The sequence below is a fragment of the Peromyscus maniculatus genome, chromosome 7 (assembly GCF_049852395.1).
Source record: "Peromyscus maniculatus bairdii isolate BWxNUB_F1_BW_parent chromosome 7, HU_Pman_BW_mat_3.1, whole genome shotgun sequence".
In the NCBI taxonomy this organism is placed as follows: Eukaryota; Metazoa; Chordata; class Mammalia; order Rodentia; family Cricetidae; genus Peromyscus; species Peromyscus maniculatus.
In genome coordinates this window covers 44,869,665-44,891,470 of record NC_134858.1, presented here as the reverse complement: position 1 = coordinate 44,891,470, position 21,806 = coordinate 44,869,665, and the positions used below count along the sequence as shown (strand labels likewise).

Here is a 21,806-nt window from a genome sequence, read left to right as displayed (position 1 = left end):
TAACTATTGGCTTCCAGAAAATAGCCCCCTGCCTCTGCTTCTTCCAGCCCACCAGTTCCCATAGTAACAGGAAGCTTAGCTGCCCCCATGCTAAGTGGAAAACCCATGCCAGAGGTCTGGCTGTAGGTTGAGTCCCCCACCAGCCAACTCCTCCAGGTTTTGTGTCCTGGGGCACAAGTCACCTTTCTCATTCTCAGTTTCTTAGAGTGGAAATGGCAGCATCTGCTTCAGAGGTCATTAGGAAGGCAGATGAGTTAATTCATCTGCAGGATTTAGGGCCGTGCCTGCCATGTGTGAATGGCACCCCGTGAGTGTCAGCTGTCACCATGGTTGTTATGACTGCCCCACCCTTCCCGTAATCCCTGAGCAGGAAGCAGCAGCATCCAGGAAGGAGCTGGGAAACAGAGGAGAGGTCTTTTCTCTTTGTAACCATTTCCCAAGCGGCAACTCCTCCACTCCAGGATCCTGCTTAGGAGAGCCTGTTGTAAACACAAACTGCTGGAGAGTGAGACTGTGCCCAGCTGGTCCTGGTTTAATCCTACTAGTTCTCTGTTCCAGACCACCCTCATTCCTGGGAAAGCTGAGAGGACTGAGCAGCACACCCCTCTGAGAAGATTAGAGCAGCCCCAGTTCAATTGCTCAGAGTCCAGGACATTGGCATTCACAACCATTTTCTAACACACACACACACACACACACACACACACACACACACACACACACACACACTTCCTTTGTTCCTTTTTACTGTGTGTTTGGTACAGGTTTCTCTCTCCCCCTTCAAGCGTGTGCATAGCACACACACACTGATACAGGTAGAAACCAGGACCAGCTGGGAAGAATAGGGTTGGGGTGGGGGGACCTGTCAGACCACTAGGCAGGGGCTGGTGTTTGGAAGGGTCTATTTATTCCCACCCACTATGTGTCTTATTGAGATCCTTCAGCCTGCATGATCTAAACAACACACAGTATTTCTTACAATTCTGTGAGGCTGGAACATCCAAGGCCAAATTGTCAGCTTGCTTCTTGATGATGTGCAAAGAAAAAAGAAAACACTAGTCCCTTCAGCCTCATGGAGCTGCCATCCACCCTGAGGTGTTGTACTCAAAAGTTTTCCCAAACCCAGCTGCCTCCCAAAGGCCCCATTCCCAAACATCACCATATCAAGGAGTAAAATTGTAATAAATGTTTGGCGGGGAGGCCCATTTTTCTTTTCTTTTCTTTCTTTCTTTCTTTCTTTCTTTCTTTCTTTCTTTCTTTCTTTCTTTCTTTCTTTCTTTCTCTCTCTCTTTCTTTCTCTCTTTTGAGACAGGGTCTCATGGATCACAGGCTAGTCTCAAACTTGCTAAGTGGCCAAGGGTGATCTTGACCTTCTAATCCCCCTGCTTCCACCTCCCAAGTGCTGAGATTACAGGTGTGTGCCACTACAAATGGTTTTGCATGATGCTGAGGATCGGACCCGGGGCTTACTCCATGCTAGACAAATACTCTATAAGTGATCTAAGTCCTAGATCTTAGCTTCATTGTTCTCATCAGTACAAAAGGCTCTTAATACTTCAGTGAGGGAAGACAGGGCAAAGCTTTTCAAGTCCAAACTGCATCTGCCTGATGTGGGGCAAGCAGCAACCAGATCTTCCTGGGCTTGCTCGTGTCCTGAGAGAGCAGAAGGTGGAAGCTGGGAAGACTTGGGGCTTCTAACCTGTGGCCTGAGCTCTCTTCCTCCCACATGGGCCTCAATGATTGCGTGTCTTCAAGCTGGCCTTAGACAGCCCACGCCCTGTTGCTCAGGTGACTCTGTGTATATACGGGTGACTCTGTGTATATGTTTAAGAGTAAGAATATAGAGACAGAAGGCAGATGAGCCACATGTGTCCAAAGGGCAAGATCCAGAAGCAGAGGCCCTAGTTCACCCAGGCCTCCTCAGTTCTTAGCCAAAGGCCAAGCCGGCAAGGGCAGAAGGGATCTGGGAAGGTGTCAGAGGAAGGCTGGAGAGGCCTGGGTAAATCCATTTTGGCTGTTGTTTTCCCACTTCCTGCCATTCTTGGGGTCAAGGGTTGGGAGAGAAAGGCCTGTCACAGTGTCATGTTTGGGCTCCACCTGGTCCTCAGTATGGCTCTGGCCCAGGCTGCAGAGGAGCAGCCAGTATCATGGAGCATGTCCCCTGCTGACCCACAGAAGGTGCTGGAAAATGGCGGAGGTCTGGTCCTTATGGAGACTCCCACTCTTCTTCTGTCTCTCCTCAGTCCCGTGCCTCATAGCTTGTTGAGCTTGGGCTCGTGAGGAGCGGAGTGAGCCCTCTCTCCCATGGCCTGGCGGTACATTGCAGATGGGTCTCCCAGAGGGTTCCAGAACATGGTGTGCACCATGCCAAGGCCTGCCTTCCCCTTCCGTGTCTGTGTGCTTTGGCCTCCTTCGTGTAGGTGAAGCGTCTCCTACCTTCCTCCTCTCATCAGAAGAGCCCTGGCCAAGGGTCTTCTCTACAGTGGCACTCCAGGAAGGAAGTGTCCATTTTACAGAGGGAACTGGTGGGGAGTGGGGGTAGGCGAGTCGTCCTGGATCACCGCCCAGGCAGGAAGGGGATCCCTGGGATGTCCTCAAAGTCTCATGCCTTCCTCAGTTGTTTTTGTTTTTGTTTTTGTTTTTGTTTTTTTGAGACAGGGTTTCTCTGTGTAGTTTTGGTGCCTGTCCTGGAATTCACTCTGTAGACCAGGCTGGCTTCGAACTCACAGAGATCTGCCTGCCTCTGCCTCCCAAGTGCTGGGATTAAATGCATGTGCCACCGCTGCCTGGCTCCTTCCTCAGTTTTATATGAGGTAAAATTCTGTTCTGAGTTCTCTAAATGCAGGGATTTTTTAAAATCTAGCCTACCGATTTTTTAAAAACCAATACAAGCTCACTAAGTGTAGGAGTGAGCTACCTATCTTTTCCTTCCTTCCTTTCTTTCTTTTTTCTTTCTTTATTTCTTTCATCTACTTAATTTGACCTTTGTCAAATTAAGTTAGTTAACTTAAATGAGTTAGTTAACTCATTTCCTGCAGACTATAAGCATTAGGGAAGGGGTGTCTACCAACAGCTGTGACTCCATGGAAGTTCTTCTACCAGTACGCCTTGCTTCCTCTTCGCACAGAATGGCCCATCTCCTCCAGCAAAAACCAACCGAGAGATGTGATCTTGAGGAGTCCCCTCTAGGTGAAGTGTGTGGGTCCAAGTGAAGCTTGGAGAGGGTTTTCCCCACCAGGAAAACATGGGTGGTAAGGCGAAGCACCTTGCTTTATACTGTATGGAAGGGGGGGGGGTTCCGATGACTTTTGCTATAAACCTCACAGTCTCTCCCCCATTTCTCGAATTTGGATGTTAATGTATTAGCTACAGCTTCGGCTTCTCGGCTACAAATTGTTGTGTGTGTCCCCCCTTAACCCGCCCTGAAAATTATACATCCAGATAGAGTAGTGTTCATTAAAGTGAGATTAGGAGAGGATAAAATGTGAGAGGTATGTAATCTTTTGCAAATGGTTAGTAAATTGGAACTACCCCAATTACAATCTTGTTCATCACACAGGGCTGAATTACTCTGCCCGGGACGGCAGTCTCAGCCACAGCTCTGCTCAGCTCCCATTTCATAAATATTGTATACAAGTGATATTCTCGGCCATCTGCTTCACTGGTCACTGAGCACTTTTTTTTTTAACTTTTCTGCTTGACTGCAGAGAGGGGCAGGAGCTGGGAGGTCATCCTGCCCACTTGCCTCCAGGTCTAGCTAGGACCACACCTTCTTCCACTTCCCACATCAAGGGCCCTGCTGATGGCTGATGCTCCAGGCTCCATTCCCGTGGTATTCTCACTGTGGCTCTGAGGCTGTCGCTGAGCAGGGGTCTGTGGGAAGGAGGAGCTTGTCTGTGAAGGGTTCCCTGGAGCTGATAAAGGTGACCTGCAGTAGGTGTATCACTCACAGGGGTATAGAACAGAAGTGATGCCCTAGGTAGGCCGAGACTCCAATCTCAGGTATTCTGGTGCTTATTGCTTCCACTTAGCTCTTTGGTTCTGACCCAAGATCCCCAGCCCCCCCCCCCCACCCCCCCCCCACCCCCCGACCACTTTGATTTCCTAAATCCCATGGATTTCAAAGAGTTAATGAAGCCTAGTGACTAAGAGAGAAGGCCCCAGGACTGAGGCCCAAATCTAGAGTTCAGTTTCAATATACCTAGCTATTTAAATCTTACATGATCCTGACAAATAGTTTTAGCAACTCTCTTTGTGAGTTTCTCTCCCTGAAGAAAAGTCACTGTGATCAGGCTCGGCCCATGGGGTCGTGGAGTAACAGTTGGTGTCAGCTATGATCTCACTGCCATGGTGTTTGAGCTTCTTCCTGAGGTGCAGAGTCTCTCACAAAGGAACAACACATCATCAGTACACTGGCACGGGACCTACCTGCTGAGCAAGGGGGAACTTGAGACCAGAGAGAGCAGCTGGATCTTCCAAGTGTTTACCGTGTGCTGGGCGCTGGAGAAGGGCCATGTCTTACCTAGGGTGTGCCACCCTAGCCTCGTCAGGCTTCGAAGCAGCCATGCAGCCCCAGGACACTCATTGGAAAGTTGAAGAGAGTGAAGCTCAAGGCATCAGGAAAGCCAAATCTCCTGCTGTTGTCATTTTAAGATTTCGTCTTTGTCTCTGGTGTTAAGATCAAATCCAAAATCTTGTACCTGGCCTATTCCATAACACCCTCGGGCCGCCTCCATGTGATCTTCCTGGTCGGACTGTTCCCTGTGCCTATTGCCTCTGCTTCTGAGCTTTCCCCTGTCTTCCTAATCACCACTCAACTCTCGTGTCTCAACTCATCTTTCTCCAGAGAAGCTTTTCATAAGTCCCCCCAAAGACCTTTATACTAAAGTTGGTCCCTAACTTCGTGCTACTGGGAAGTGATGGACACTTTCAGAGCTGGGACTCAAAGGGTGGTCTTCCCGTGATGGTGGGCATGCCCTAAAAATAGTGGCACCTTGACGCCATCCTTTTCTTCTTGTTTACTTCCCAGACATGAGTTCTTGTGCCATGAGACACTGCCCCAAAGCAATGGGACCAACCAACCAAAGACATATTGAAACCTCCAAAAATGAGCCATAAACTGCCCCCCCATGGGCTGATTATCTCTGGTGTCTGTGATATTCATGGAAAGCTGAAACCCACATCTTCCTTGAGGCAACCCACCAAGGGTGGGTAAGGACCCAGTCCTACATGCTTTCACAGTAATCCATTGGGCTCTCTCATAGGACTTCTCAATACCAGTTGGATATTTCAGAGGGTGTGTGTTTGCATTGTGGGTGCATGTACCCAGGTGGGTGCAGTCTTTACTCCTTAGGAGAGGCTGAGCTGAGCAATATCATCATGAACTTCCAATCCAGTTTCTGTCTTGCCCAGTGTCTCATGGTGATGAGCAATGGTCTCTACTCCACTTTCTCACTCAGAGACCCAGAGCAGTGGTGGCGTCTGCCCTTTGTGGATTCGCCAAGTAGAGCCTCTGGCCTCCTCTGAGGCTGCAGCAGAGAAGAGAGGCTGGAGACTGGTGTGTGAGCAGGGAACATGCAGCCTCAGCCCCTGAGAGGCAGCATCACACCCAGCCCTGCTATAAAGGGACTGGAGCACAGGGAGCTGGTGGATTCTCTGATCTATAACAAGGTGTTAGCAAGCTTGTTTCTTTCTGTGTCTTCTATGCCTAGCACATTGCTTGGCATGGAGTAGAGGCCCTGAAATATCTGTGGAGTGGATGAGTGTCGGTGTAAGTCTGCGATGGCCACGCAGCCAGCTCACTGGATTGCGACTGGCCTTCAGAACATGGTCCTTTAACACTCAGAACCCTTGGCCTTTGCACTGTATCTTGTCTAGCCCGGTTTGTAGAATGCTTTTCCCCCTCTGCATGTCACTCACAGAATGCCATGCATTTAGCCACTTAATAGATTTGTCTTTCCTGATGAAACTGATGAAACTTACATGTCCTCCAATCAGCTTTGCAATCAGACATCCAGCCACTCACCCCAGACAAGTGGCAGCTCAAATGCTGCTAACACTTCTTAAGTGCCTACTGTGTGCCAGGTGTGTCCTTTGGCAAGAGTACACAAAAGCTGGGCGAGGTGAGCTAGGCTCCTGCCTCGCTAACGGAGTCACTGACGCCAGGAAGCAAAGCCCAAGGCTGCTCTTGGATTTCAAGTTAGCGCCTTTCCACTAGGATGGACAGTAAGGCTCACAGTAGAGTGGACATCTGGTCACCTGGTGGCATACAGGAAAAGCTGATTGCTGAACCCCACCACGAAGAACTTTCAGTCAGTGGCAATGGGTGGGGCTGAGGAGCCACATGTTAACGAGTTCTGGGTTCTGGGTGTTTGACTCACTGGCCTCCTTAACTTGGCTCCATTGTCTCGCTTGGAGGAGGGCAGAGGTCAGTAGCACATCTCGGAGGCTGGTACCTAGTACTCCGCTGTGAGGCTCCTTACAGTCCAAGTCTGTAAATTGGATGAGCTCTGGGGTGCTTGGCAGATCTGACATTCTGTATTGTATGAGTGGATGAACTCAACCAAAGCTACAGATTCCATTTAAGTCTCTTCATGGGTGGGAAGAGCTGCACGCTAAAAATTGCACAACAGTAAATACCCAAGAAGTCAAGGAGTTATCACATAGCCATGGTATGCTCAGCCGATTGGCTGGCTGTGGGAATCCAAGCTGAGTGTAAGACAGCCCTTCTGCTCAAGGCACTGGAAACACACTTGAAATAACGAGGGTTTTTTATTTTTTATTTTTATTTTTTTTTTTTGTGTGTGTGTGTATGTGTGTGTATAGCTATGTGCTAATTGATCTGAGTGGGTTAAGAGTTAACCACAGGGTATGGGGCTGGTGAGGGGAAAGGCCCTGAGAGGAGCTGGGGCTCCAGAGCTCTGAGTTAGACAATGCCGATAGCTGATACTTACTAGTACAGTAATGGAGAATTCTTACCTGTACTGTCCGCATCAGCTGGTGTGAGGTGGATATTTGGGGGATGAAGAAACAGGCTTAGACTCATCTTAAGTTGATGTTCAAGAAGAGAACTTGAGCTCGAACCAATGTCAGTCAAAGCCCGTGTTCTTCAAAAGGTTGGACAAGGAGAATGAAAGATGGCAGGATAGACATGCCCCATGCAGCCTGCCCGGGCCTTGTGGAGTGTCTTAAATTGGATTAATTGAGGGGTGAGGTGAATGCTGACCAAGTAGGTTTAACCAACAGAGCCTGGTGGTGATAGCACAGGCCTTTAATGCTCGTGAGTCAGAGGCAGGTGGATCTCTGTGAGTTTGAGGCCAGCCTGCTCTACAGAGTGAGTTCCAGGACAGCCAGAGCTACACAGAGAAACCCTGTCTCAAAAAAAAAAAAAAAAAAAAAAAAAGAAAAGAAAAAAAAGGCCAACAGTGATTGCTAATGACCACAGAATGGCCGTGAGAAGTGCTAACATGATCATTGCATCTGAGGATGATCCTGGAAATGGCCAAGAGTTCAGACTCAGCAGAATCCCATAACAGAGTACCTCATGTTGTAGTAATTAGAAATTACCACTGCACAAGACTTTGGAGATGTATGTGGTTCAGGTATCACAGTAAACACTTGCCACCCTAGCACTCAGGTAGATATGGCAGAGGACTGATAAGAGTTCCAGGCTAGCCTGATCTACATAGTGAGTTGTTTGGGTGCGGTGGTAAGTACTTGTCATCTTTACACTCAGGAAAATAAGGCAGAGGACCAAGAGGGCCAATAAAAGTTTCAGGCTAGCCTGGTCTACACAGTGAGTTAGCCAGCATGAGCTATCCAGAAGGGCCCTGTCTCTAAAATCAAGCAAGCAAACAAACAAAAAGATACTGTCAATAAGTGTCAGGGCATGGAGTTTGGCTGGTAGAGGATGAGCCTTATCTGTCTCTATGGACTCCTGTGATCTGGAAACCTTGTCAAATAGTTCATATAATTGTATCTGGTAGTCTTGTGTCCCTCTTACCATCCATAGTAACACACACACACACACACACACACACACACACACACACACACACACACACACTCACCCCTGAGCATGGGCCAGGGATATTCCCATGGTGTATTATTTTCAGAGTATTCCCTTGGTCGTGGCGATGCGGGTGGGAAACCTCTGTGATTTTCCTGTTTTGTTCCCTCCTTCCCAGCAGGCTTTCCAACTGAATCTTTGAAGAGGGCCAGTGGCTAGGCAGGAAGCAGCTGTGAGAACATAGTCCACAAGGTCAGGGAGAAGCAGAGCAGAAACAGCCCTGATGCATCTCTCTTTAAGGGAGGACTAACAAAAGCGAGAGCACGTGGAGGTCCCAGTCAAGGGCAGAGGGAGGCATCTGAGATTCCCCCTCCCGCATCCCACCGTTAACTTGGGCTACAAAGCTCAAGTCTTTATTACCAAAAATAAAAAAAAGAAAGAGAGAGAGAAAGAGAGGGGGGAAAACGGTAGCCTCAGCAGAAGTGGGAGTCCGTGAGAGGGGAGAGAGGCGCGAGCCACACACTGAAATCAATACTGCACAGGACAAGCATTATCCCATGTGGAACACCTCGAGCCTCTGCCTAGAAAATTTGATTGGATCTTCAGAAAAACCTATTAGTGTGTTGTCAGGACCTTCTGGTGATAACTGACCAACTCTTGCCAATCGATGCTCTTCACTTGTGGAGCTCCTGATTTCTTAACAGCATAATTGTTTTTTTAATAACGGGCTGCTCACCCACTCCAGCAAGCCGGAGTCAAAGTCAGACTCCCAACTTACAATGTAGAGAAATGTGGGGCGCGGGCCTCTCCGTCCTAATTGCACAATTACTTTACAGAGCACCAGCGATGGGAGGGGTGCAGTGGGGGGCTGTGGGGAGCAGGGGCTCTTTCACCTGAGTGAAATTGTGGAGAGAAGTCACAAAAGTAATTATACAAGTCAAAATTATGTGGCAAATGAAACCATTCTTCACAAAAGAGTTTTATTTATTTTTAAAGAAAAGGGGCCCAAATTGGACGACCCCAAGATGGCAAGGACACCATGAAACAGCAGTGGGATTAGTCATCACGTATTACAGCTTTTTAATTTCCAACTCAAGAGCAGGCAGTACAGTTTGTCGGGGTTCTAAATGCCCTGGGACAACAGCATCCCTTTTGCTCACAGGTGGTGCCTTGGACCTAAGAGGGCAAAGCACTTTACACAGGACTGGAAACAATTCGGGATTGAAGCTCTTTACAGAGGAAAAGCGGGGCTCAGGGAGGCAGCGACTGCCCAAGGTCACAGGCTGAATCAGAGGTACCGCCGGAAACACTACTCAGGCCCCTGGCTTCCAGCTCCGCAGCACCAGCCTATCCCTCTACCCATGCACCAGAGAACCCCACAGCTGGAACACAGCCGTGGGGTGGGAAGACAGCTGCCCTCTGAAGCCGGGGGCATCACCTGGACAGCTTGCCTTTTGCAGTCTTGAAGCTCGGGTGTGCAGGTCACATATCCCTACCGACTGCAATTGCCCTTGCTGCACAAGGGAGAACCATGGCTAAAGATGGTGTTTAATTGAACACTTCATAACTGCAGCGCTCTGTGACTATCTGGAGTAGAACAGCTTGCCACGCTGAGCTCCCGATGCGTGAGGGTGGAGCTGTGAGAAGGGTCACCTTCTGCCTACATGCCAGCTCTGCTCCTTTCCCTGAGCAAGCAGCTTCCTCCAGAACTTGTTTCATAGACTTAGGGAGAGGGAGATTCGGGAGAGGAGGAGAAGCAGAGGGGAGAGAGAGAGAGAGAGAGAGAGAGAGAGAGAGAGAGAGAGAGAGAGAGAGAGAGAGAGAGAGAGAGAAGGACGGGGAAGAGAAAAGAAAGGGGTGGGAGAGAGAAGAAAAAGATGACGAGACCAGGGATGGGGAGAAGGAAGAGGGGAGGAAAGAAAAGAAACGGGGGCAGTGGTAGTTTGGAAATCTTTACAAGGCCTAGAACCTCAAAACGGAAGCTTGCTTCCACCCCGTGCGAGCCTGCAGCCTCCACTGCTTACACTTAAGGCCTGGAGTGTAAAAACTCAGTTTTATTGTGGACTGCTGATTGGTTGACAATGTCGTAGTTTTGTAGGTGTTTAATTGAACACTTAACACATTTGAGGGGGCAGTTTTTCTTGTGTCCTCTGGATTTTGGAGCTCCAATTTATTTCCTTTCCAGGCATCAAATACATTCACAAACCCTGAAGGTGTTAGCTAGTATGGACCTCAACGGATAAAGCAGCCTAGAGAGAGAACAGGTCAGGATGGGAAAGAGAAAACGGAAAACAGCCAACAACTTTGACTGTGACAGGAAGGAGCAAAACCCAAATTCCACAAAGCAGGCAGGAGGAGTTGGAGATATTTGAGAACTGCTGGTTAATAAGAAGAGAACAGGCCATATCCGCCTGTTTCCAGAAAAGAGGCCGACAGAAGAAGACCCATCCAACCACAGATGAAAAAAAAAAATAGTCTTTTACTATCCAATAATTTATTGAGCACAGAGCCAGATACCACACTTGGTTTTCGAGATACAGAGCTGGATTTGATTCTGTCTCTAATTTCAAGGAATTTACTGTTTTATTGAGGGAGACAGAAAAGTAAACAAATAGTTCGGATATGAGATAAGGACAGAACTTGAGGTCAGAATGAGGGACCGAGAAGGCAAAGGGAAGCATCCTGAATCAGCACCCCCTCCTGGAGGGGGACTCCCCTATTTTCCAAGGCACAGAGGTGGGGAGGGTGCTGAAGCAGTCAGAGTGCACAGAACAGCACAGACCATGTAGCTGAGGGTCATGGAGTAGGGCTGAGGGCCAGAGTGAAGTGAAGGCATGTTGTGAGCATCGAGTTGATGGTAAACCCAAAATCAAGCAGGAGCTTTGCCTGAGCAGGGGAGGAACCCGGGGTAGGTCATTAGGTCTAGTGATGGAGTTAGTGGGCAGACAGCGGGGAAGCCAGGGGGGAGGCTGTCACATTCTTTGAGTTGAAGAGGCACAGGCCAGGTTGGTGACATGCATATACAAGTTTAGAAGGAGTCTGAGAAGCATCTAGAGGGCAATGGGCAGGAGCTGGTAACCACTGGAGGTGGGTGATGGAGTGGAGAGACTTGAGAATGATGCCGGAGTCTCTAGTTTGGGGGAGTAGCTGACACAGGGTATATAAGGGAACAAGCACTCTTGAGGAAATGCCATTTCCCCAGAGGCTCAGGACCCCTGGCAGGATACCTACAGCAGGACAGTGTCCACTGAAAACTTGCCAGGGATCCCCATGAAAGCTCCTTCAAGGCCTTGGAGTATCCCTGGAAGATTTTGATACCTTTTGGAGTGGCACTAGCTACGCCAGAAACATGGCTCCAGAGACCAGCAGCCACTATGAGTCCGTTCACTCTGCCTCAGAAGGAAGCATCTTGAAGTGCAAAGCATAGGCATATGCTAGGGACCCTGCTGTCATTCATGGTTGGTGGAAGTATTGGAAGTCAGCTCGTGAACACCCCAGCTCTCCTGGGGTTCTCTCACTGGCGACACACCTGGGGGGCGGGGTTGAACTGAGACACAACTCTACCAATCACACCTAACTCACTGGGTTAAACTCCAATCACCCATTTTCCTACTGGAGAAAGCAATGAACTAAAAAGTTTAGCCATGGAAGTCTGATCTAAGGAAACCTGTGATCATGGCATTGTTTGCAACAGCTTCATTTGGTCTGGGCTTTAAACAGGTGGAAACTCTCATATGAAATTGCCAAGATTAAAAAGAGAGCTGGAGAGACGGCCAGCTCTCCCAAATCCTAACATGGCTGGGGGGATGGTCGGCTCTCCCAAATCCTAACCAGAGACCTGTTCGGCATTCCTGGGAAGCAGTCTCCAAAGCAAAAGGGATGGCGTTTCTCTCTCGGTCTTCCAGGTTGGCAGAAGGAAGACACAGGAGGCTTTGGTTTGGGGACGGCATGAATGAACCACGTGTCCATAAGTAAACCAGAAGCCCTCCAAACATGCTGCTCGTCTGTTCACACAAAAGCCAGGCTGGCAGCCCTCTTGCCCAGCCATGTTCACAGTTGGATCCTTAATGCATTGTGAGCATTCAATCAAACTTTTAGTGGCAAAACTCTAGGAGCAGAAAGCCAGCTAAGCCCAAGTGGTCCCTCTGCTTCTCCATCTTTTGTGGCTGCCTGCCTGCGCTCTTCTGGGTTTTGTTGTCAACAAACCCCTGGCTTGCCTTTGAGCGCTCCAAATTATTGAAAATGACTACAGCTTAAGACTGGCAGGATGATTGTTAAAAACAGCCCTGGCATTAATCATAGCTTAAGAGCTTTTGGAAAACGATTCTAATTCAGAAGGGGTGGCTTACAAAGAGGCTTGTCGAAAGCGAAGCAGACATCAAATTCTGAAAAGAAAAAAAAAAAAAAAAAAAAGCTCCTTGGTACCCACACTTGGCTTCTCCTACAATCCAGCTGGCAGAAGTGTGTGTGGGGGGGGGGGGAGGGAGGGTGGACAGAGAGCTTACCCCATTTGAGACCACCTTTGGGTTTACCACCCTGTCACATTCCACCCATCCCAGCCCTCCCCCCATCTGAGGACCTTGACACGGGAAAGACCTTGGGCGAAGGCGCCCGCAGATTTAAGGATTCCTGGCAGCCCTTGGAATAAAGGAGAGGAGGCTAGGAGCCTTGTTTTCTGTCAACAGTTGGGGTGCCTTCGTCCGATGCTAAAATAAGCTGTGCACATAGAGGCAGCTGCCTGGGCAAACACATGGTCAGCATTTGCAAGGAGCCAGGCTCTTGCAAAAGACAAACTAATACTTCTGCCTTTTGCCTGCCTGGCACAACAAAGGAGAATGATTTTTGCCATCAGCGTTCTCCCTATCGTGGAATCATTGCACAATTTAGTATGATTAATGGTTTCCATTTAGGAGGAGCTGAGAATAAAACAGTGGGGGAGTGATGGCGCAGGGCTGGGGACGCTGGCAACTGCAGGGGGAAAGGGAGAGAGACGCCGGCCGGAGCCTGCCGGCCACTCCCCTCTACCTTCACTTCCAGGCACGCTGGGGAAAAGACTCATGGCTTTTGACCTGAATTTGCATCAACCTTCTGGGAGCCGCAAGCCTGCGGTCCTGCCCTTCTTGCCGCTCTCCCAGGATGGGTCAGCAAGAAGCCACTTCCTTCCGGACGGCCCAAGGGAAAGCCCTTCCCAGAGGCTCCTGACTAAAGGCTGGCTGAGAGTTGGCAAGGTGATGGGGCTGCATAGGCGGCTGAAGGGAGCAGAGCTAACTACACCACTTCTTGGCATTCCTGATTGGCCACACGGGGATGCCACATGGGGAAGGAAGGGTCCCACCCTTGTGCTGGGAGGGCAGTGGTGGCCTCCAATATAGGCGGCTGTCTCTGGGGCGCCCAGGCTGCTGAGCTGAGTCTCAGCTCGCCTCCGCTGGCTTTCCTGGAGGTTCTTTTCCACATCGTAGCATCCTTTCTGTCCACGTGTGGAGGCACTGTTTCTTCTCGGATCTCACGCGGCTGCGGGCGAGTGGCGAGACAGAGGGCTCCAGAGCCAGACTTGCGGGTGCTGACAGAAACCAACCAGGAAAACAGAGAATTCAAGAGGGCCTGTGCGTTTTGAGCAAGAGGCTTTGTAACCGAGGCCAGAAAGGGAGAGAACCGGTGATCTTGGCTGGGTCTATACTCGAATCCAGGCCCTTCTGGAGGTTTTGGTGTCTCTGCAAGGAAATCTATTATTTTCCATAAACTGTCTTAAGTGTCTCCCGGCCGCATTTCTGGCTGTGTTAAGGACCAAGCCACCAAGGACAGCTGTGAGCTGCAGCAATGGGCTTTGGCAGCGAAGTAGGAGCAAAAAAACCAAGTAGGACATTTCAGTTGACAGTAATGGCATTTCCCCTTCCTTGTCCAAACGATAAAAGATTCATGCTCCTTCCTAACTGCGACACTACAGCTGCCCCCATCACTTTATTCTGGGAGAGGAGGTTAGAGAAAACAGGCCTAGAGAGAGGGAGAGAAAGAGAGAGAGAGACGGAGAGTAATTTTGTCACTAGCTAACAGAGACCGATTAGTGTAGAAGACCCCATCCATAGCAATACTTTTTAATCAGGACTGCTGTGTCTGAGCAAACAGCTTTTGTGGATTAGCTAGACTGGAGCCTGCCAGCATCCGTTGCAAGTTTAAAGGATGAAATACACAAGTACAGGGAAAACAAACTGAAAAGAGTAATAAAGTCACACATTTCAATATTCAGCAGCCATTAAGGGATTTAAATATTTGCTTGCTATTAAAGGCTTGCATTAGGCTCTTCCAACACCAGCTCTGGAAGACTGAAATATCAATTACGGATCAATTTTCCCCCTAAGTAAACACTAATGCAGGATAAACAGTATTAGAAGATGCAATCGTAACATTGCTGACTTCAGGATGGACTTCCTGCTGGTAACAGCAAGTTTAAGCCTGGTGATTAATTAACCTGAGAAGATAGCACTTAGGAAGATTTAAGGCGAGCATGTCTGAAATATGAGCATGAGCCAGCACATGTATGCAGGACAGCCGGAGAGGTCTCGGCCCAGGGCGTGGGTTGTTTTGCTCCTCAGTAGTGGTTCTGACTCTCCAGCCCAATATTTTAAAGGATTAGGAGGGAGCAAAGCGGGGAATGTGGGTGGATGTGCGTGTGTGCCAGAGAAAAGTCTTGAAATTAATTCTATTTTTAAATAAGCAAGGGCTGCAGTTCCTACTCTGGCCACCAGGGGAGCTACACAATATAGTATCTTGGCAATGAAAAACAAAACAAAAACAAAAAATAAAACCCAAGCTAAACCAAATCAAACCAAGTAAACAAAAAACAAACAAACCAAAAACCCACCATTAGTCAGGTGGTGGTGGGTCAGGGCGCATGCCTTTAATCCCAACACGAGGGAGGCAGAGGCACAAGATCTCTGTGAGTTTGAGGCCAGCCTGATCTACAACGTGAGTTCCAGGACAGCCAGGGCTGTTATACAGAGAAAACTTGTCCTGAAAAAACAAAACAAAACCAAAAACCAAAACAAACCAAAAACAAACCAAAACCCTAAAACACTAAACAACAGCAAAAACAAAACCCACCACCAAAGCATGTTAGTTTCATATTGTACAAAAGAGCCCAGCTGCGGAGGACAGTAAGACGTGAAAGCCTTAACATGACTCTTGTCATGTTTAGGTCTAGGCTTTGGGGTGCTCACATTATCTTGATGGCCACTCTCCTCTTCCTACCAGGCAAAGTGGTGTGGGGACTGCATTACCCCATAGCCCCTGTCAGAAGCACACTTTAGCATTTTTATATGAGCACAAATAAAGGAAGGAACATATTTTCAATTTTTCTAACCTGTGGTACCTCATTCTGAAGGACCCTTAAGATATATGACATTGTTACCTTACAGCTTTGCTCAGCCGTTACCCAAGAGGCCATCCTCCCCCAAAGGAGGAACAAACACCAATGCAGACGGGCCTTGGGGACAGATGGGCCCAAGAGTGCTAAACGTGGGGAGGACAAGCACCTATCTTCGAGGCCTTCCAGGAACTACCTAGGTGGGGATGGACTTGCAAAGTCAAAATCAGGCAACCAGCCCTTGACTGCTGGTCCTTTAATGCCCCGCTGAGAGTTTACTATGTCCCTGCTATGACCGTGACAGAGGGGCTGTGAGCCTGTCTGGGATAGCAGAGGGTCTCTTCTCTCATCGGCTGTAGAGGGGGGGTCAGGCCATTTCAGCTGCATCTTAGGTTTTTTTTTTTTTTTTTTTCTGTGCAAATACAGAATTCACTGAAGGAATCTGGCTGCCAGTTCTTCATGATTAAATATTTGTGGCATCTCGGCGAAAAGATTTATTAGTAATCTGAGGCCACATTTTGCAATGCAACAGAAATGCCTCATGGAAGGAGGGTCTTTCTACTTGTCATGTGGGGACCACATGATTGCTTTAAAGGCTCTGGAAGACAGACTCAAAGGAACAGCTCTCCATAGAGCAAATCCACACTGTAAGGGTCACATTTCAACCAGACAGGAGACAGTGAAAGACTGCACCAATTAACATGTGGGCATCACCTTGGGGTTCCAGTTGATGTATTTGGAGAACGCAACCATGCCAAACACTTTTGAGAACCCTCTGGAGGAAGCAGGGGCAGTTTTTGTACTACACTAAGAGGCACACAGGAAACTTCCCAAGCGCATACTAACTTAGCTGCTTCGGCATTTTCTTATGTACAAGCCCTACGGTGCTTTATGAGCCAAGCTGCCACCTTGTCTGCCTCAGTTCACTGACCACCTGGGTCCCTTGCTCTGTATGTTAAGGCTGAATCTGGAGCCTCACACCATAGGCGAGGAGATGGGTGAGGACATTGCACATAGAGCATGGCATGTGGCTCAAAACAGCTACAAGTAAGTACACTGAGGAATCATGATGGGAAAATCCTTCAATATTCTACGGAAAAATCCACACAGTTCTCTCGAAGGAGTAGCCAGCTCTTAAAGCCACGGGCCACCTTGTCCTCTAAATCAACATTATAGTCTAATGAACACGTAATGGGTGCTTACTTCCTGTCTGCCACCTTACTGCCTAAGCACCAGTTTCTTATCTTTTTGGTGGAGTTGAAGATCAAACTCAAGGTCCACTGCATGCTAAGCATAGGCCTCACCATTGAGTTATACCCCAGGCCGTGGTGTGTATCTCTCTTTCCTAATGGTCTTGGAGGTTATAACAAACTCTACCTTACCCAGCAGAAGACCAAGAGCAGGTGCACTGGCTTCCCAGCTAGTAAAGATAGTTATTGAAACTCAAGGCTGGTCCACTCTAGCTCTTGATCTTGAGTGCTATCCTAAATTGCCCTTTTGGGTCCACTAGAGATATGGTAGATCATCTTCCCCGTTTTTTTTTTTTTTTCCTTTTGGCAGAAGTTGGGAGAGGCCAGTGAACGCCCAAAGCTTCCGCCTAGACTCTGAGGACCGCCACAAGATGGATCCCATTCACAGAGCACCTTCCTCCTCCCGTCTGCCTGCTGGCTAGGTTCATTGCCCCCTGCAGCTGACTCAATTTTCTTCTCTCATGTCCTTGGAAACCCGGCCAAGCTCCCAGCTCTTCACATTGAGCTGACTTGCCAGCCTCTGCTCGTTCCCCACCTCCACCCAGCTTCTGCCACCATTACGTGGGATGTGGCACTCACAAGTGAGGTCACTGGTGTAACTGGCACCTTAGTCAGCCTCTAGTGACCATGTACACTTTCTGTGTCCCCCACAATGTCCATGTCCACACACGCAATGACTGCAAAATTGCTTCTGTGGGTGCTGTTTTGCTCAGGGACAGACAGACCATGATGGAAGAAACCGAAGTCTTTTCTGGAGCTTACCTTGTCTCTCCCTGCCAAATCTTCCTGGTTACCTCACCGAGACAGAGGGGGACCCAAGGAGAGGTAGGGGAAGGTGAGAAAGGGCACTTTGGGGTGGTCAGACTTCTGCTCATGGATTTCTGCTCAAGTGTGGTCCTTGCTACCTTCGCCTGCAAGGCAAGGACGTTGATACCATGCTGCTGAATCTCGCAGTCCACCTGGGCCCGGAAGTCTCCAAAACCTAAATGGTAAGTGAGAACAACCCGCAGGCAGCCAAACTGTTAGCCCTCAGCAGCTCACCTCTTCATTTTTGTGCAAGGAGAGAGAGAGTATTAAAAGGAAGAAGGCAGTGTGAATTGTTAGGACAAGGAACCCCAAAGAAAGAGATGGTGGAGCAGGCAACACGGGGAAGTCGGTGGGTGAGAGCAGGGAGGGTAGTGGTGGACACGTCCATGGGAGATGCCGTCCCCGGCAGCCGCATGTACACCTGCACAAATCGCCGCGCCCACTGGAGTGACTCCTTCAGCCAAGCACCGGACTCAGGCCCTGTCTACTGTGAGGGGAGAAGAGGACAGGACAAGGATGAATAGACAAGGGAGACAAACCCAGCTGGCAGCTACTTCCCAGCCACCTACTGCCAGGGTTCTGGGCCCCCACACAAGGTCCTAGGAGAGGAAGCTGGGACCAGAGGCCGGGTGTTGTAAGAATCCAGAAAGAGATTTGAAGGATCACTTGTAACATTAATTTTTTTTATTAAGAAGACAGATATTTTATAGTACTTCTTTTTTTTTCTTTTTTCTTTTTGTAAAAATGGTATACATGAACCGATACAAAATGCGAATGGGAACACACGGATGTGGAGTTTCTTACACTGTAACATGGTCCTTGTACACCTTAGAAACAGAACTGGCCTAGAGGGAAAAACAAGACGTCCTCGTGACTAAAGAACAAGCTTATTTGGCATCAATTATACATCCTTCATTATTTTATATTCCTTTAAAAAAACACGAAAAACCAAGTTTGTTCTTTCTTCACTCTAAAAAAAGTGATCAACCTGTACAAAGTAATACTCAACAATACATTTCAAACAGTGCACTGTATACTTAAGAAAAATACGTAAACCAATATACAACTAAAATCCGTAATTTCCTGTTTTTGCTTTGTTTTATTATAATTATAATTATTATTTATTATTTTTTTCCAATGTGTGGGGCCTACACTTTGCAATCTACCTGAGACGGAAAAACACCAATCAAAACACAGGAACCTGAGACATGTCAACATTGTAAGTCATCAAGTTACATCAGAACGCTGCACTACTGTACACTTGTCAAAACAGAAAGATGGGCGGTCCCGAAAATGAGATGCCAATTCTGTGAACAATGGTAGTTTTTTTTTGTTTGTTGGTTTTTTGTTTTTTTATTTTTTTTTTTTTTGTATTTTTTTTTCTAAAAAGAACAGCTGAAAAATCCTTTCAACGACATGCTAACTGGTTCTCACCCTTTGATATGGTCACACTATGTTCAGGATGGGTGCTAAGGGCTCGGAATAGATGCACATTATAAAATTCTTGAAAAAGGGATGTTCCTTGTGGCTTTTTGTCTTGGTTAAGTGCCTAGGGACAGGAGAGGGGGGTCAACAAAACACTGCTCAATAATGAATTTTCCTTTACATACCAGTCCGTTCCCAAAAGGCCCCCATATTGCAATGGTTCTATCAGAAGTGAAAATAAAGACAAGAAAAAGAAATATACTTTCAAATAACAGAGTCGACACTTTTTCCCCTTAAATAAATCAGCGTAAGTTTCCCACATAATGTAACAATAGTAAAAATGCACCTTGCAAAATCCAAAAGTACTGACTGAAAATGTTATATAATATATATTTATATATTTATATATATAGATAGATCTATCTTTTCTGATGCCACCTTTCCATAAGGGACTGTTATTTGGAGTCTGGAGCCTACCAACACATAGGGTAAGAGTTTAGGTTTTCATCCTTCAGAACTACTTCTGGATTTCCTCAACACATCAGCGACAAAGCCCTACTTAGCTCTAAAGAATGCAAACGGTAACTGGACTCTCTACCGTCCCCCAGGCTCCAGTCTGAGATATGTTCAAGGTAACTTAGTTTAGTAGCTGTGCGCTATGGCTGCCATCATGCGAGATGAGGAATTTTTGGCAGATGGTTCTTAAGGCTGAGGAAAGAGGCCAAGGCTAGTGTAGGAAAGGTAGAAAGATAAAAACACTCACATTTGAGTTTTGATTAAGTAACTGAAAGTCTCTACAGGCTGCTTCTCCACCTAGGCTCTGACCTTTCGAGAACAATACCGGCCCTTCTTTTGTACCTCCTGCCTTTGTCTAGCCAAATCTGAAGGAATGAGAGCTGCACAGGGATCGGAGTTGGAAGCCCCAGCAGGACGCGAGTCCCAGCAGGACAGTGTCTGTAATATACAGTACATGCAGGCCACATCCTACTGCCCTCTTAAGTAAGCACAAAGGAAAACAGAAACAGAAACAAAAACAAACAAAAACCCCAAACAAAAACCTGCCCCCTTCCGTCACTCACACAACACACGGACTTGCTCTCTCCTGCACATCACTGAGCAGTAAGGCCAATTGGGAAAGGTGGATGGAGTTGTTTGGAGTAGAAACAACCAGAGCAGGACTGCTTTATCCCCTTCCTGCTTCCCCTCCTGGGGCAACTCAAATTTGTCCACTGACATCAAATGGACAGACCTCACCTATTGGGTCTGTTTAGGGCAACGAGGGAGGAGGAGACTTTCCACCCCAAACCTTTCTGCACAGCGTGGGGTAATCTATACTGAGCCGCCTACAGATACAGAATTAAAGACAGATTCAATCTCATTGCGACACACCTCACTTGCAGATAACCCTGTACAGTAATGAAGATCCACAGCAAACAACAGTTTCGGAGTCACAGTCTACTTTTCTAGTCTTCGCTGCTCTAAGTATTGAAACATGGGCAGCAGCAAAGAGTTTTCACTGTTTTTTTCTTTTTTTTTTTTTCATTTTTTTTTTCACCCAAATCTTGACGACAACAGAGAAGAATGCATCATGGAGACACTAAATTCTGAACTATGAAATCTAAACTGTGCTGGTTTTCCTTTTATGCAACTGAATTTGGAACAGAAAGCAGTCACCGGCAACACAAAAACAAATGAAAGCAGAAATCGACAACAATGGGGGAAAGTCTTAGGAATCCCAGCAGGTCAATTCCAAAAAAGGGGAGGTTCGGGAGGGAAAAAAATTGATTTGGGGAAAAATAAATGCATAAAAAGGAAAAGGGGAAAGAAACACGACAAACAAATGAAAAACAAGGCACAGAATTTTCTGCAATCTACCAAAACCCAAGTTTGACTTGGTAGGAAGAAATAAAAATTAAAAAACCAAAACCCAAACCAAATTAAAACCAGATAAAAAGAGGTGTCAAACAGCGGAGCGTACTTTTCAAAGAACATTTTTTTCTTTTTGTTTTTACATAGCAAATCCCAAGCCTTCCCAGTCTCACATCTTTCCACCCACTCATAAAAAACACACGAGCTTCTTGCAAGTTCCAGTATCACTGTCTCTTTATCATCTAAACGGGCCCGTTGGACACCTCATTGGGACAAAAAGGCTGCTCTAGATGAAGTACTCTTTCTTTTCTTCCGAGTTGTTCTGTCCTCCTTCTGCATTGATTATAGCTGTGTCTGCGTCTGCTGCGTCATCGGCTCCTTTGGCTTCATGAGTGAAGTATGTACCTGAAAGATGAAGGGGTAAAGCACTGTGACTCTCTGATGGCCTCTGGGTGAAGCGGTACAGAGATGGCAAGTTGCCTTATGGCCATCATCAGCCGAAGTGGTGTGCAGGCAGCAGAGGGGAAAAAAAAACAGTTGGAAGAAGAGAGCGAGGTGGGTGAGACAGATGGGATCCGGGGCTCCAAAGGTACCACTCCAACTGAGCCGCTGCGGTGCAATTCAGCAAAGAGACATTAGAGCAGTGGTTATGACCAGAGAAGAAGACGGAGTGGGGCTCAAATGCAGAGAGCTGGAGAGCTGCTGACTAACGCACAGACAGTAAACACCAAAGACCGATGACCAGAGATGTTCGCACATGGGTAAAGACCAAAGCAAGGAAAGCAATTAGCCAATAAATGAATGAGGGCCCCAGTGACGCTTCTACTGTCGGCTTGGATCAGTTACTCCGACCACAGTCTTCCTGGCTTCAGGACTGCTATTGGCTACCCACAGGTGAAACTGTCTTGAACTTATAGAAGGGCTGCTTTCTCTACGCCTTCCACTTCAGAGCAGGGCATCAGACAGAGGTATAATTTGACATTGTAAAAACTACAATGGAGGCTTGGGCTCTGTCTTCATGACCAAGGGATTCTTTCTCACCATGTGACTGGAGCCTGGACCCGGATTCATGGATTTGCTAATTGGC

General features: G+C 47.7%; 1 protein-coding gene across 8 annotated transcripts in view; it reads right to left on the bottom strand.

Annotated features, from left to right (window-relative positions):
• Positions 1 to 20,825: 20,825 nt before the first annotated feature.
• Cadm1 (cell adhesion molecule 1) overlaps positions 20,826 to 21,806 on the bottom strand; it is a 329,281-nt gene continuing 328,300 nt past the window's right edge. For all 8 annotated transcript variants that reach the window (XM_042280843.2, XM_006979765.4, XM_042280845.2 and 5 more), the window contains one exon: positions 20,826 to 21,124. In XM_042280843.2, the coding sequence (XP_042136777.1) occupies positions 21,006 to 21,124 (119 nt within the window). In that variant the 3' untranslated portion in view covers positions 20,826 to 21,005. The remainder of the gene's footprint in view (positions 21,125 to 21,806) is intronic.